Raw genomic sequence first — 17,572 nt, 5'->3', positions numbered from 1 at the left:
TCTACTTCCAACATATGACCCACTGTGGATGGTTTGAATAACTTAGTCATTCCGGAAGAATAACCCAGTTTATTCAGGAAGTCAAAACATGCAAAATGAAACACAATAATAATTGAATCCAATATGGTATCAACCCTTTGAACACAAATAAAACACCTTTTATTTATCACCATATGATTACACATTATTCATTGTATACTGTTTCAGCTATCAACTTTATTCTTGAATTTAAAACAATAGTTGTCCCATGCTCCAAGCATGTACACTATGTTTTCTTAAACACTAGTCATGCCATACACCAAGTATGCATACTATGTTTGTCTATGATCTTTACTTTGTGAACTAGATCAATTGAACATTACTTCAATGATTCTTTTTTCACACTCCCAAATCCTTACTGCAAATGCAAGAATTCCAAATTCATGCCATTTACTGAAATCTGTTAGATTCTAAACTTATATGCATTGATCCTCTTGTAATGATTATGCACAAAGTCATAAAGACTTGACAACAAACATTACAGAACATTCCAAAGGAGATCAGTTCCTTGGAAACATACTTCTTGCATTAAGTTTCCTTAATCTTACACAGATTGAAAATTCTATCTTTGAAACATTTCCAGATTCCATTTTGACTATCACTTCTGAACAAGAGTTGCCTCCTTACAGATTATGTCAATATGGTCCTTCCAGAATTATCACTATACTTCCAACTATCCTTGAGCAACCAATCTTTGGTAAACCTTAGATTGTTCTCGACAATTGTTTAATCCTTTTAGTCATATCCAGTTCTAAACCTTTTCCCTTCTTAATGCCCCATGCATTTGGAAAATTTTAGAAAGGATGAATATAGCACATGTAATCGATCCTATATCCGAAGCATATGGGACACGATTCATGATGTCTCACATAAAGACTGAACCAGTCTTTTGCTATAACATTTCCATTTCTATTTGCCAAGTTCTCATAATTCAGATTATGAAAAGGGATGCCGTAATCATAATCGAATTTTAGAACGCAAATAATGGACCCATATACAGAATTTCCTTATGTTGAGCCATTCCAACATGAAATTCATATATATATCCTTGACTAAATGATTAAAACCTCATGATCTAAGCTTATAGATTTGAGATGAAGTATAATTTCCTCTCCCTTAATTATAGCAAGACAACTTTTTCAACCCCTGCAACCTCACGAATTGAAACTTTTTGTTTTCTATAATTAACATTGCTAACTTGCAATACTTATCATAATTACCATGCTCCCACTAACATGATGATTATTAGCATAACACTTATGCTCCCACTAGCTTTGACATGTACTCAGAAATCAGCTGACTTTCTCACCAAAGTTCAGATTTCTGATACAAGATTGTTTTGATAAAACTTTATCAAACTCATACACCTTCCCTTAGATAGTATACTTGTGTATCTAAACAATTATGAAGAGGTATGCCGTAATCATAATGGTTAGACCTTTTTGCCACTTCTCACAAGTCCAGGTTAGTGTGCCGGTAAACCACACACGCTCCACTAATGACTTTGAGAAAGCAAATATCACAATTGCTATCTAGCTAAAATCTACTTAGTGAAAGTGTTTCCTCACCATCATTTTCATGAATCGGAGAGAAACCTTATGACACTTAGATTTAATGGTGTATGAGTTCCTACCCATATGAATTTTTCAAAACCATAATCATAAGACAAAGATAATGACAAATCCAAAACCATATGGATTGAACTCAATCTTAACTTCTTGCCACCTGGCAGCTCAAGGGCCTGCCATTGCTTCCAAGTTGTTGTGCAACAAATTGAGAACTCTAAGAACTCATATGCAAAGACAACTTTAATTGGAATGGGCACAGAATATGTCGACACGATAGATTGTAAACCTCAGGTCGTGTGCTAGTGAAGAACTTCAGGTTTTATTCTTGATTAGTTCCTGAGACTTTCAAGACCTTTAAGACTCCCACTGTCCTCTTGACCTATAAGACTCCCTTGTCAAACATCCAAGAGATAGTGCGGATTCTAATCAAGACAAACACTTCACAACATTGGCCTTAGTTGGTCTTTGTTTTATCCAAAACATCACAACTTACCAATTTCAAATGTACAAGAGTAGAAAACTTTTACTCTTACATTTGACAAGTGTTTTAAACCTTCTTTAAGACATGTCACTCAAGTTACAATCTTGGAGTATGACTCTAAGACTTGTATTGGAACGAAGTATGACTCATCTTCTTGATTTAACCATTTCAACAATTCAAGATCCCTCTTCTTAGTCATAAGAATGCACTAAGACTTCCTTAGAGAACTAATTGTGCTATGGTTTCTTAATCATTAAGATGATCACTAAACTGATACTAAAGTACTCTCCCATCTTTTCAGATTTGAGAACCTTTTATCCTTCTGCCTTATTTGATTCTTCTTATTCGCTCTGTCATACATTGGAACCTTTTCCAATGTCTCAGAGTTACACTTAAGCTTGTAAGTATAATCATATTTACTGAGCTTTAGTAAACTGTGACGAATAGTCTTATCAATCTTTTGTGGTGGACTTAATCAGTGCACAAGACTATGTACTCGATCCCTTAGTCCATTACTTGACTCACACATCCATGTGAACAAATAATTAGTCTTAATTTTCCAATACTTGAAAGTTCTCATTCATCATGCTATACACCTTGTATGATTCCAAGTTTCAGTCCAATTGAAACTTGGGTGATGAGAATCTTTCCTTATTTGGTAAATCTAGACATTACCACAAATGAAAGAATCAATTTCATATTTCCACTCTTGCTATTATTGGAATCATATAAGCAACAATTTTTTCTCAAATGCCATTGTAAGGATATTTTAAAATAAATAAAATCTAAAATATTTCTTTTATTTTAAAACTTTGCGGAAAAACTTATCCTTACAATCCATATGAAAACTTGTTGTTATCTATTCCTAAGCAATATCTCATAACTCCTAAGAAGTAGCTCAAGAATCCGATTTTTCAAACTATGCGATAGAAATCCATCTATGCGATCAGATTCAGCATATTCTTTCTTTAAGTTTCTTCACTTTTCTTTGATTCTTAAAACATCACCATGTGACCCAGTCACATCATGTATCAAGAATCTCAAAATAGAAACTTAACAGAGTTAGATAGTGGACTTTACCTGAAGTAGAGTCAAACTTATTGACTTTAACATCCTTAGGTGAATCTGGCAGCTTCGCAACCAATGCCCCTTCCTTTGGCAATATAAACATATGGACCCTTTGATAAAGGTACACGGGACTATCACAGACTTAGCTTTTCTCTTTACCATTTGGTCAACCGAGTTGACTATGGCCAACCCTTTCCATTGGGAAGAGAATGCTTTTCTGGATATCCAATGTCATCATTGTCAATGTCCATAAAGTTTTAGGAAGTTGATCTTAGCAAATAGATAAGATCATTAAGGGTCTTGTCATAGTCTGTTTCATAGGTGTCCCAAAGGAACTCACTATGTGACTTAGAAAGTGATTGAACCACCAACTTTCTCAAGACTTTGACACCCAACTCTCCCGGCTTGTCAATATGTGACTACATCTCCAAGATGTGATCACACCTAGACCTTGCCTTGCCAATAGGGCTTGAGTGACCTTAAACTTTTCAAGAACTTGTGGGTTGGGGAGAATGGTTGGAGGAGGAGAAAGAAGTATGATATCCATGGGACATCATCTTCATTAGGAAACCTTGTTTCAAGAGATTTGGGAAGATCATAGGTGTCTAAACCAGACATCTTTTGGGAGATATTCAAGATAGTTGATTTTAAAGTCCTTAATATGACACCCAATATGAAATATTAAGGCTAGGACCCAACAAACTATTTTATAACTTAGAAGAGGTATGCCGTAATCCAAGCTATAAAATATTTGAAGGTAGGTGAATGACGATTCACCAATTTCCACCAAGATAAACGAAATGTATTATTAGGTTTTAATTGGTTTTGAAACTCCTAGATCTTTGAGATTCATTGAACTTTTCAAAGGCATGTTTCAATCTCGAGTGTGCCCTTCAGGTTTTGTGACTGGGATGCCGAGGATCACAAAACAAGGTGTGAAGTAACCATGCAAATCACTTGGTACCCTTAATAAATTACCCCTCAATCGATGTGTCGGTTAACCACAAACGCTCCATCGATACTATGATAAATATTAAGTCACCCTTTACCTACCTTGTTAAGTCCAAGTTAGTGTGCCGGTTAACCACACACGCTCCACTAACGACTTTGACAAAGTGTAAACTGTAATTTCATGGGTTAGCACCTTATTCACATTTTTCCTAAGTAACTAAGATTGGGTATTATTAAGAGTTTAGTTACTTAGTATTATCATTAATACTTTTAATGAAGGGAGAATTCTAGTCCTGTCAAACCCGTTCGGCTAACGACCCTCCACCAGTCAAGCGAGCGGTGGGTGAGAGTGGACACCCATTAAGTTGCCATTTTATAGGCAACAACCTTATACCCACCTTATAGACCGGCTTCGTGAATGAGGCGTACTAGCGGTAAGACTGACTTTACTCTTATACATATATATTATTAACTTATAATATTATAAAGTATAAGGGTTGAATTTTAACTTTTAAAATTCTAAGGGCTAACTTGGAATTAAAGTATTCATAAGTGAAAACTTTACAAATTCCAAAACTTGAGGGCAAGTTTTGAAACTATTCAAAACTAATTAATTCCATAACTTATGTGTTTAAAGTAGTTTTAATCCAAAAACTCTTCAAGTTCCATAACTTGAGGACAAGTTATGGAAGACTTTAAACTAATAAAAGAACTAACTTTTTCTTTATTTTATAACTTATGGATTTAATTATGGTTACATATTTTTCTTTAATGAAGTGACTCTTGAACTTCCATAACTTGAGGACAAGTTATGGAGTCATAAAAAAATTATTCAATGACACAAGACTCTTCATTTTGTAACCATTGCCAACTTTTATGAGTTTTATGAGTCTTTAATGTGACTCTTCATGTAACTTGAGGACAAGTTACACAAACACATTTTATACTCAACTCTTAGATTAAAATGGATTGAAAACAACTATTTCAATTAACTTTTCTATTAATCTAAGCAACTCATAAGTACAAGATAATTCAAATCAAACTTTTTCATGTAATTAGTCTAAACCTTAAACTAATACAAAACATGAATCTATTGACAATTATCTTTGAAAATGGATTAGCATGAACATTACCACATCAAAAACAAGTTTATAAGTTCAAAAACAACTTAGGGTAATGTTCCTAGTCCATTTCTAGCCAAAAAAAGTCGAGTTTATGCTGTCTGGGGGTCCAACTCGTCGAGTGCATGAACCAACTCGGCGAGTTGGATCGATTTGATCAATTTTTAGGCATGGACTCGCCGAGTCCTCTGATGGACTCGCCGAGTCTGATGATCAGACAACACCAAATTCGTTTTTTCAGCTTCTATTGCAGATATAACAAGAAAACAAGCCTAGGCTCTGATACCACTGTTGGGTTTTGAGCATTCTAACACTCCTAAGTGTACATGCAACCCTAAATACCTTGGATCTATGTTTTCTCTATTATACATGCAAATAAGAACTTCCAAGGTATTATCCTAATCTAGCATACAAAAAACAATGACTATAGCAAGATAGAATACATACCTCTTTGGTGTAGAAAGTCTTCATGAAGCTTGAGTGCCTAGTGCCCCAAGTGTGACACCTCAAATGGTTCACACAACACCAAATACACATGGAATGACTTGAGAGAAAACTACACTCATGAAAATCGGCTAGCCCTTTCTTACTCTCTCTAGTGGCCGATTTTTCCCAAGAATGTGATCTTTATATAGTATTACAATTAGGGTAAACCCTTAATTGTCATGGCTTTCCATTTCCTTGGATCCATGGGTTCAAATACACCATGGAGCATCCATGGACCATCCTATGGGTTTTAGCCCAACTTGATTATCCATGGAGCATTAGCCCACTATACAAGTATGGATGATTTACACAATCAACCCATATATTTAATTAGTCTTCTTTTGATCACTTAATTAATCCTAGATTAATTCTTGATCAATACTAATTAAATAATCTCATTATTCTTATTATTAATATACTAGAACTTATAATATATTAATAACCATAAGTGTCTTATTTCTCTCATTTAGTCTATCCAAGTGCATGATGCCATGCAACCCAAATGGACCATGCCGGGTCGGGTCAAGTCTTACCAATTATAGTTATGGACTTAGACATTAATCCAACAAAAGGAGCCCATGGAGATTTTCTGTGATAACGAAGGAGCGGTTGCCTTGACCAAGGAACCGAGGGATCATGGTAGATCATGACATATCGACAGAAAATATCACTTCATTAGACATCGTGTAGAAAAAGGACAACTCGTAGTGAAGAGGATATCATCAGAAGATAACCCAGCAGATCCGCTTACGAAGGGACTGAGTAGGGTTAAGCACTTGCAGCATGCTAGGAGTATTGGGTTGAAGGATGATATTAGCATAGATTAGATAGTATTAGAAACGTGTAATAGATAAATGTAAATTAACATTTGATGATTAAATAAAGAAGTTTTATTTATGAGTAATGTTACTATCTTATGTTAATTGTTTAGCTATTGTTTCACTTTGCATGTTTTGACTTCCAGAATAATTGAGTTTATTAGGAATAATCGAATTGTTCAAATTGTCCACAATCGTTCATATGTTGGAAGTAGATATGAATGAAGATTGTCATGAATCGGTGCGTAGATTGTCTAAATGGTATTAGACATAGCAAAGGGTTGCTGCGACATTCATGAGTGCTTATGAACTGGTTTTGAGCATTGGAACAAACCCGCGCTTGCTGGAATCACCTTATGGAATATGATATAAAAGGGTGATCGCGAGACGATAATATCATATAGTCTTAAAACCTAGATATATGGTTTATTATTTGCTAATTGATTGTACATTGATAATGCGAAAACGCATTGGTAACTCAATGTTATAAAACGCATTGTTGTGTATAGTTGATTATTAAATAAGTAAATGCATATAAGTCGAAGTTTATATGTAACTTTTATCTAAGAAGGTAAAAGCGATATCTCGGCCGCTCGATGATTTGATTTGACTTATGTGCCGGGCCCGGTCAGAACTGAATTGATGTGTTCGATTAAGTTCTATGTCGAATAAATCAAAGATCGAGAAACCTAAATGCTTGACTAACCATTCCATAGAATTGTCAGCATGATATCTAACAGAGGACTGTACGATCCCTTATCTGAAGGACAAGATTGATTAGATTGCAAACCGAATTGTACTTGTGCATATAGTTACTAGACTTATCCAAGTGGGAGACTGTTGGAATAGTGTCTAAGGCTGCAACTATATTAGGCAAGTAATTGACCCGGTTGTGCATAGTCCTTTTGGGTTGCCTTCACCATAGCAACTTGATAGGATGATTTATTAAGAGAGAGTAAATATTATTAGTATATTATGAGAATAATATAAAGAATAATATATTGTTATTTGATTAATATAAGTCATAGAATTAATTGGAATTAATTTGGTGACTTAAAGAGATTAATTAAATAAGAGGGTATAAACTGTCAATTGTTTGATAGTTAAACTTTAGACTGTAAATCCATATAGATATGCATTGGACGGATTCTAGAAGCTAAGGATAGCTTCAAATCGTCCAAGGGGTTATCTAAGGAATGGATTTGGATAGCCTTAAGAGAAGATTATCCAATTAGGGTTTAGGTTGTAACCCTTAAGGAGTCTACAAGTATAAATAGACCCTATGGAAAAGGGAAATCAGTACTTCATCTAAAGTAAGAGAACCCTGGCCGATTTCCTCCCCTCTCCTCTCTCCCAAATCATCCTCCTTGCTATTTGGTGTTTGTAAGCCATTAGAGGAGTGACAATTGTGACTCTAGAAGCTCCAAGACAACAAGATCAACAAGGAATTCAAAGGTATGATTCTAGATCTGTTTCAATATTGTTATTACACCTAAATAGTCATTAGAAGTCTTGGATTCAAAGCATGTTTAATTAGAAAGCCTAGATCCAAGCATTAGGGTTTTGCATGCGCACATAGGAAAGTTCTTATGGCTAAAACCCATCACTAATAACATTACTATAATTATTTGAAAGCTATAATTATTTGAAACCTCGTACGCGAGGCGCTCCTCGGCTACGCTGGGCGTCCGAAGTACAGGTGTCAGAATCCGAAGGCGAAGCATGATCAGCAAGCGACGGCTAGGATCCGGCCACGTCATCGATTTCGCTCCAGACTTCGCAATTTCGAATGCAATCTTTAAAAATTCGTCACTTTCACATACGAGCTACGTTTTTGACGTTCTTTATATCCACGCGAAGGCGGGAATGTACTCTACAACTTTCGTTTAGACTCCGTCGGCTAATTTTGACTTTATTTTAAATTTTATATTTTTAACATGTCGGGACAAGATTGGTCCGTTAAAAATCCATAACTTCTTCATTCGAAGTCCGTTTTCGTTTGTCTTTTTATCGTTGTGCTACTATTAACGAGATCTTCGATTCTCGTTTAGGTTGTGTCGGCTAAAAACCGCTCGATCTAATATTCGAATTTCGGGCTGTACACTGCTAAGCCGAAACTTCGAAAAATCATAACTTCTTCATACGAAGTCAGATTTGGGCATTCTTTTTATGGACGCTCTCGGTTTAACGTATTCTACGACTTTGTTTAGATCGTGAAGGCTAAATCTCAGTCTATCGTAAATTCACTATTTACGCTTCCCAGTATCGTGCCGGTTCCGTCGTGAAACTTCGATGGGTCATAACTTCTTCATTATAACTCGGATTTCGGCGTTCTTTATATCCCCGGAATCCTTGTTTCGACCACTACAACTTTATGTAAAGATATCGGGCTTATCTCACACTTTAATTTTGATGCTTATTTTTATCCTTTATTAATTATATCTTTATAATTAAGTAATAAACACACAAATACACATAATTCACATAGAATTCAAATATTTCATCTTTATTACTTCAAAAAGATTTACAATAGCTGACCTAGACTATTACATTATCTAAAAATGCTTAGCCCCGAAACTCGGACGTTACAATATAATCTATTCTTAAAGCATAGATATATAGTTCATAGTTTGCAGATCAGTTGTGCATTGGTTTCCTCAAACACATCTCATAACTAGATGTTATAAAGGATTATTCCATATGTGATTTGATATGTAAGTTATATGACTATATGATCAATGTAATTCGTTCCTTTTTCCTGAATAAGGAAAAGCGATATCTGTAAGCCCCTCGGTGATTTGAGTTGATCTATGGAAAACCAGGCGCCTGGTCCGAACTAAATTGATGTGTTTGATTTCGTAGTCTAACTTGATCACAAATCAAGAAATCGGGAAACAGAACAAATGAACATGAGGTTGATCATTTAGTCCATGACCTAGTTCATATGATATCTTGTAGAACGAAGGAATAACTGATCACTTATCTTAGGGTCAACGTTTGATTTGAATCAGAGTTTGACAGTGGTTTTGGAAACACTCTTTGTTGTTTATTTCAAGGTCTATACTTGCAATTATAGTTACAGACTTATCCAAGTGGAAGATTGTTGGATTAATGTGTCTAAGCTAGTAACTAAATTGATATATTCTTGTAATTAGAAGCAAAGTCCTTTTTGGGTTGCACTCATGACTAGAAATAGTTAGAATTGATATTAGGAGAGAGAAGTATAATTTATTAGATTATTATATGATTAATAAACTAATTGGAAATTATGGGAAAATGATTTGTTAATATATTATATGATTAATGTATCAATTAAAAGTATATAGAGTTGATTTGTTAATTTATTATGTGGTTAATAAATTAATATGAGATCAATTGTTAATAATTGATTTGTTAATTTATAAGATTAATAAATTAATATAAAATCAATTAGAATTGATTATTTATTAATCATAATTAATCTGGAATTAATTCGAGATTAACTGGTGTTAGTTAAAGGTGCACTGTGTGAATTGTAATTGTTCAATAGTTGAACAAAAGAAGAAATTCTAGAACCTTCCATATTATTGAAGGTTTTATGGAATTCCTTAGGGTTTCCAGAAGCCTCTTGGTTGCGTAAAAGGAAATGATTTGAATTAGGATTAAATCTATTATTTAATTAATTCAAATCTTGTTTTGCCTGCTAGTTACCTAAAATATAAATAGGACCCCTGGCTTGCAATTTTCGTTCACCACATTACCTAAAGGCATATGAACGAAATTCCCTTCACATCTCTCTCTCTCTCTCATCCTCATTCTAGGGCTTCTGGTTTTGGGTGTGATCCATTAGATGCATCATCCTTTTAGTGCTTGCTTTCCAAGGAACTTCAAGAGGATTTGATTTGATCATTTGCTATAATAATCAAAAGGTATGTAACCCTAATCTTTATGTTAATTTTGATTTTCATAGTCTCTCTCTAAGGTTTCTTGATATTCATAGGTTATTGCTATCAATAAAGAAAACATAGATCCTTGTCTAGGTTGCATGTGAACTTAAGAGTGTAAGTGTTTTTCCGTCACATGAATTTTTTTATAACCTAGAAAACCCATCAATTCTTTTGATCTCTAACTCTGTTTGTATCCATTACTATTCTCTTAGCATGCCTGTCTCTTACTCTACTTACTCATCATCTTTATATTCTCATATACTCATGCCTCAACATTCTACTTTCAACTAGACTCAACAGTCACATCTCATACTCTAATCTCATCCATCTTCTAAGGGATATAACAATCCATCACATTGTCATGGAAACTCATGTGCACTTACACCAACTATAATCTCAACATATTTGTTTTTTTTGGCTTCTATTACACATTTCCGACTATTCTAATAGCTCCAAAGATGAACTCGATTCATCCCTAAAGAATGGAGACCACGAATCAAGCCATTTCCAAACCTCAACTGCAATATGACTTTCAAAAAACACATGATCTAGGCCTTCCTAGACAAACTAACAAAAAAGACATAAGATTGAGTGAAGAAGTGTAATTCCTCACTGAAAAAGATTGAAACTATAGGAAATCAATTCTTATAAAAACGACACACAAAACAAATTGGATCCCAACAAACCCACTTAAATGAATCCAATCTTTCTGTTTGAAATCTATCTCCACAAGATGCCTCAAATAGCTTATCAAGAACTAGCCTACACCATCGACAATCCACTTCCATTTGTTATTTGGACTTGAGTTCTGAAATTAGCAATTAGATGCAACATATCCAAAAATTGAGATACTTCCCTACCAAAATTAAACAATTTTTGTTGTTACAATCAATAGCATAAAGATTTGTTTTCAATGCTAAGTTGCTACGCCAAATGTCCTTCCTTCTCAAAGACAATTAATGGACAAGAAAGGTTGAGTGATTATGATTTATGATTGAGTTAGCCTCCTCAAAGACGAAAGGGCATGTTGACAATCACGTGTGTCGTGTTACATGCGCGTTACCAGGTCCAGCTCCAGCCACAGCAATAACACAAGGCGGGGCCCACCCAACGCCTCGGTGGTTTTAACCTGATTGAATAATACCAATGATCACGACAATCCATCCCTTCCCATCTGTGGAAGTAAAATCTACTACAAATCTCCATTGCTTGATCAATCTCTCAATTCTCATCGTCGGTCAACCACAATGTCTAAGCAGTCTTACAAGGTGTGTTTCTGCTTCCGCCGGAGGTTCCGGCTCGCCGCCACGGAAGCTCCGCCGACAATCAAGGCGCTGTTTGAGCAATACTCAGAAAACGGCATCATGAACGCGGATCACCTACATCGGTTCCTTGTTGAGGTTCAGAAACAAGAGAAAGCTACGGTGGAGGATGCTCAAGTAATTATGCATAGCACTAGTGATATCTTCCATCGCAAGGGTTTCAATCTCGAGACGTTCTTCAAGTACCTGTTTGGCGACTCTAATCCGGCCTTTGATCCGCATCCTACGGTAATTCTAGTTTTCAGGTCGTGATTAATTCCAAGTTGTGGAAAATCTCCATCGATTCCAAATATAGCTTATCCTAAATTTAGTCTGCGTTTGTCATTTTTCTAAAATTGGTGCTATAGCCTTTCCGATTCTACCTTTCGAACTTACAAAACTCTCAAATATTTCGTCAGACAAATGATGACTTCCGATGCCAGAAATGAAAAAGAAACTTTCTGAAAATATGACTTCGGATTAGCATAATTTGATTGTCACGTGATACGATTTCTTCAATCTGTATGCTAATAGAACTTTCTATCTTTCAGGTTCATCAAGATATGAATGCTCCATTGTCTCACTATTACATATTCACTGGGCACAATTCCTATTTAACTGGGAATCAACTGAACAGCGATTGTAGTGATGTTCCAATCATTAAAGCACTGGAGAGGGGTGTAAGGGTTATCGAGTTGGATATATGGCCTAACTCCAACAAGGACGATGTGGATGTTCTTCATGGAGGGTATGACATATGTATACAAGTATATTTTTATATCAAGCAAATTTTCTATTTGAAATATGAACCATTGTTCATTGATTCTTGGTTGTGTTCTGTAGGACATTGACTGCTCCGGTTGCACTGAGTAAGTGTTTAAGATCTATCAAGAATCATGCCTTCACTGCATCCGAGTACCCTGTTGTAATTACCCTAGAAGACCACCTTACTCCAGATCTTCAGGCTAAAGTAGCTAAGGTGAGTGATTCTCTCATTGTTTCTCATTTATGATTCTATTAAAAACTTAATCTTGATCTAAGTGTTTTATCCTTTGTGACTAAATTGTAGATGGTTACTGAAACATTTGGGGAAATACTATTTACTCCTAAAACAGAGAGCTTAGCAGAATTTCCATCACCTGAATCTTTAAAAAGAAGAGTCATTATATCTACTAAACCTCCTAAAGAATACCTTAAAGCAAAAGAAGCTAAGCCAAGTGGAAACAGTTCACAGAAAGAGAAGGATTCATCTGTTGAAGCTTGGGGTGGTGAAATTCCCAGCTTTAAATCCGGGAGTACTGCTGAATATAAGGAGGATGTGTATGAAGAAGATGATGAAGAGGAAGATCTTCAAGGTGACAATTGTGCCCCTGAATATAGAAGCATTATTGCTATTCATGCTGGAAAAGGGAAGGGTGGTTTAGACGATTGGCTGAAAGTTGACCCTGATAAAGTCAGACGTCTTAGTTTAAGTGAGCAAGAGCTTGAGAAAGCAGCAAAAACTCATGGCCCACAAATTGTCAGGTATTGCCTAATTTTTTGTAAACATTTTCAAATTGAAAAGTTGCTAAAAACTAGCTTGCTTTAGGTTTACCCAGAGGAATGTTCTGAGGGTGTATCCTAAAGGGATACGAGTTGACTCATCTAACTACAACCCACTCATTGGGTGGATGCATGGAGCTCAGATGGTGGCATTTAATATGCAGGTTAGAAATATAATATATATATATATATATATATATATATATATATATATATATCTAATAATTTGGTATCTATTCTGTCAAAATGTTCATATCCATCTCTTAAGCCAAACTGTGTTCATTTGTTTGCTTATGTTTCTGGATTCATCTTCTTCTTCTTTTCTCTACATATATATATATATATATATATATATATATATATATATATATATATATATATATCTAATAATTTGGTATCTATTCTGTCAAAATGTTCATATCCATCTCTTAAGCCAAACTGTGTTCATTTGTTTGCTTATGTTTCTGGATTCATCTTCTTCTTCTTTTCTCTACTTATTCTGCAATTACAGGCTTACAGCTACGTGGATGTTCATATAATTAGTAGTAGATTCTTATTTATTGAACTTTACATATAAACAAAGCTTAAGATACCAAAAAGAAAATGCACTTCTTGTTTTCTTCAGCCATCACATATTCACATGTCATTTTTTAATTTGTTGCTATACTTTTTATGATCTATAATACTACTGTTCTTTTGGCTGTGTTAACTTTATATCGACATAAAGGGATTAATGTCATAATATTAGTAACCAAGTCTCAGGTTTGTTCCACCTAGGTACCTTTAACTTTTTTTTGAAGAGGTTTTGCTACCCAAGTTTTTATATGAAATAAGGTAGAAAATAAATATAACTTGTTTGACCTTTTTTGACTTTTGACTATAGACTTGACAATGACATGGCATCATATTTGATTTAATTTCATTAAGGCTATGTTTTGCATGCCATAGTTAACTGATAAGCTTGCTTATTTTTTGAGCTTTTTTAAGTTGTCATGTTTGGCAAACTAAAAAGTAACATATAAGCTACACTTTCTAGCTTTTTGTGAGCTTTTTTAGAATTTTCTAAATATACCCTTAATTAATTATAAAAAACATATTCTTCTAAATGCCCTTTTATGTCATTTTATATCTTCCAGTTAGTTTTAACCAAACGTCATTTTTTATGAGCTACCTTATAAACTAGCACCTAACTTTTCAACTAGGTTATTATCATTATCATTATTTCTGCTTATTATATTCTTGCTGTTGCTGTATCTTCTCTGTATCAGCAGAATAATCATATAATAATTTTATTTATTCTCTCTATCTGGAAAAACAAAGAAAGTTCGTTTTTTTTTTAAATAATTTGAAGTGAAGAAATTAATTTTTTGTTTACAGGGGTATGGAAGGTCATTGTGGGTGATGCAAGGAATGTTCAGGGCGAATGGTGGTTGTGGATATGTAAAGAAACCTGACATTCTTATGGGATGTGATCCACATGGCAATGTTTTTGATCCTCGAGCTACATTACCTGTCAAAATCACTCTCAAGGTATACATACATATATCATACATAAATGGGACCCACATCCACATGATATCCTAATAATCATTTTGTTGATAATTAATGGTTTCAGGTAACCGTGTATATGGGTGAAGGATGGTATTATGATTTTTCACATACACATTTTGATGCGTACTCACCTCCAGATTTCTACACAAGGGTGGGTAACTTTAATTAATTCCATTCCATTGTACCAAATAAATACTAACTGTGTTACAACTTACAATACATAGGTTGGAATTGCGGGAGTACCTGCTGATACAATAATGAAGAGGACAAAGGCGATTGAGGACAACTGGATTCCGTCTTGGAATGAAGAGTTTGAATTCCCGTTAACAGTTCCTGAATTGGCTCTCCTTCGGATTGAGGTTCATGAGTATGACATGTCAGAAAAGGATGATTTTGGTGGCCAAACATGTTTGCCCATTTCAGAACTTCGGAAAGGAATCAGAGCTGTTCCGTTGTACAGCCAGAAAGGAGAGAAGTACAAGTCGGTGAAGCTGCTTATGCATTTTGACATGGTTTAGTTTGTTTTATGTGTCTCTGCTTTCCTTGTGTTTGTTGCCTGCCATGTTGATGAAGTTTTATTGGGTGTATATGTTGTATGTTATCTGTTGAAGTTGATTGTTTGCTAAAAATATGTGAATATTATATCTGAGAACCGACAAGTGCTGTGCTGTAAAACCCGCGAGAAATGTATTTTTTTTTTTTTTAATCATGTTTCTATTTAGAAAAAATAAAGGTGTCACTAGAATAATTTAATATTGTAAATATTGTTATTTGTTAGGTAAATAGATTTCTAAGTCTGAAAACATGGCCCAAGTCACTTTTTTAATATCAGAGTTTTTATTAACCATGTTCTAGAAAAAAAAACAAAAACAGAGAACTACGTATGGTTTTTAAACCAAAAAATCCAGATGCTAGAACATTTCAGTTTCCTATTTTTAAACCACGAAAAATATTGCAACATAATCCTGCCAAAAATAGTAATTTCCAACCCCATTAGAGTTTTTAAATCTCCAAAGTATCCATAACATCATAAAAATAATCGCCTTCATGGAAATTGCCATTACTATTCTATTAATATACATGCTAGTCAGCTACAGTGAACTTTTGTATTATTGCATATTAGCCATACGAAGTTTCTTGCTTTGCTATTTAGTCCCTGCGCCTATTTAATATTTTATCTTTTTTTTTTCTCCATTATTTTATTCTTTGTAATGCCACAACACTTTTTATAGTTTGACAATTTTAGTCCATATTATGTATGTTTCAAGATTTAGCCACAATATTTTGTATAGTTTGACAATTTAGTCCCTAACATGTTGTAATTAGATATTGGCCCATGTCTTTTAATATTTGTCACTTTAACTCCCACTATTTTGTATGTTTTAACATTTTGACAAAATATTTTTTTATAGTTTGACAATTTTAATCCCTGGTATGTTGTAATTAGAGATTGGCCACATGTCTATAAATATTTATCACTTTAAGTCCCTTTGACCATTTGGCCTTGTTTTTGTCCCTTTTTTTCGTTTTACTACTTATATTTCATTACAGATCAGGAACGGACGCAAGAATATATAGTAGATGTTGCCGAGATAAATAGGTGTTGTCGATACATTAAAAATAGGTAAAAAAAAAAGATCGAAAAATCAAAAACTTTTCCACTGCAGACAGAAAAATTAGGTGTTGTCAGTGCCACACCGTGAACCCCTTAAAACAGTCTCTGTTACAGATTGGCCACACGTGTTTTAATATTTATCACTTTCAGTCCCTTTAACTAGTTTTGACCTTCATTTTGTCCATTTTCCGTCTACAGATTTGTGCTTCTATTTTGGACTTCGTTTTGTCATCTTTTTCTCATCGTCATCGTTTGTGAATAAAACAAAATGCATCTCGTCGCCACAAAGATGACCCGTATTTTTCTTTTAAAACCAGATAAATGGCCAACATCAACACATGAAAGCCACTCCTGCATAGAGATTGTAATTGCTTCATTCAAAAACAATCTCAAAATGGCTTCATTCAGAAGTTAAGTTAACAATGAGTCTCTGATTCTGTTAAAAAGTGTTAAAGAGTGTGTTATTCTATTATCTAATTAATGCTTGATAACCCTATGTTCCAAACGAGTCCTTCTAAGATAAAGCTCGATTCTATGTATATGTTACGAACTCTTTTTTTGTTTTTTTTTTCGTTTGAACTAGATAAATTTGACTCAAACGAGCTCAGGTCTAAATCAAGCATGAATAATTATATTAAAACTCGGTTGCTTTACAACACTAACTCGAATTATGTTACTTTATAATAAAAGTGTCTACCCTGAGCTTTGGTTGATAGTAGTGAAATTATTCTTCAAAATAGTTATATAATAAGGTGTACAATGATAGAAGTGTAACAACCAAATATTTAGTTTTTCTTTTTAATGAATTCTATATATTTTCACGCGACACACATTACTCCTTAATTAAATGTTAGATTGTATACAAGCAAGTGTATTTGATTTTGAAGATTCTTCGGTTACTATTATTTCAATTTTTATATATGATTTTGTAATTTATTTATAAAATAAATTTTATATGAATTTTAAACTAATAGCCCTAGGGGTGTTCATGGATGGTTAACCGAATTGGAATCATATTTCGGAAGGTTAACCGAAACAATCGGTTTGTTAATTTTTTGAACCTAAACCTAAACCGAAAAATCCGGCTAACCGACATGGGGGCGTT

The 17,572-nt window shown here is 34.3% G+C and overlaps 1 protein-coding gene across 1 annotated transcript; it reads left to right on the top strand.

Moving 5' to 3' along the window:
* The first annotated feature begins 11,609 nt into the window (after positions 1 to 11,609).
* LOC145071016 (phosphoinositide phospholipase C 2-like) lies at positions 11,610 to 15,558 on the top strand. The gene is made up of 8 exons (XM_079017964.1): positions 11,610 to 12,008; positions 12,311 to 12,507; positions 12,603 to 12,738; positions 12,829 to 13,283; positions 13,348 to 13,465; positions 14,679 to 14,831; positions 14,917 to 15,003; positions 15,077 to 15,558. Exons 1-8 carry the CDS (start codon positions 11,706 to 11,708, stop codon positions 15,368 to 15,370), a joined length of 1,743 nt encoding a protein of 580 aa, XP_078874090.1. The 5' UTR covers positions 11,610 to 11,705; the 3' UTR covers positions 15,371 to 15,558.
* The last annotated feature ends 2,014 nt before the right edge of the window (positions 15,559 to 17,572 follow it).

This window comes from Lactuca serriola, chromosome 8 (genome assembly GCF_051521515.1).
Source record: "Lactuca serriola cultivar US96UC23 chromosome 8, Lser_US96UC23_V15, whole genome shotgun sequence".
NCBI lineage: Eukaryota > Viridiplantae > Streptophyta > Magnoliopsida > Asterales > Asteraceae > Lactuca > Lactuca serriola.
Note: the sequence above shows the minus strand (reverse complement) of the source record. Positions and strands in the feature narration are given on the sequence as shown.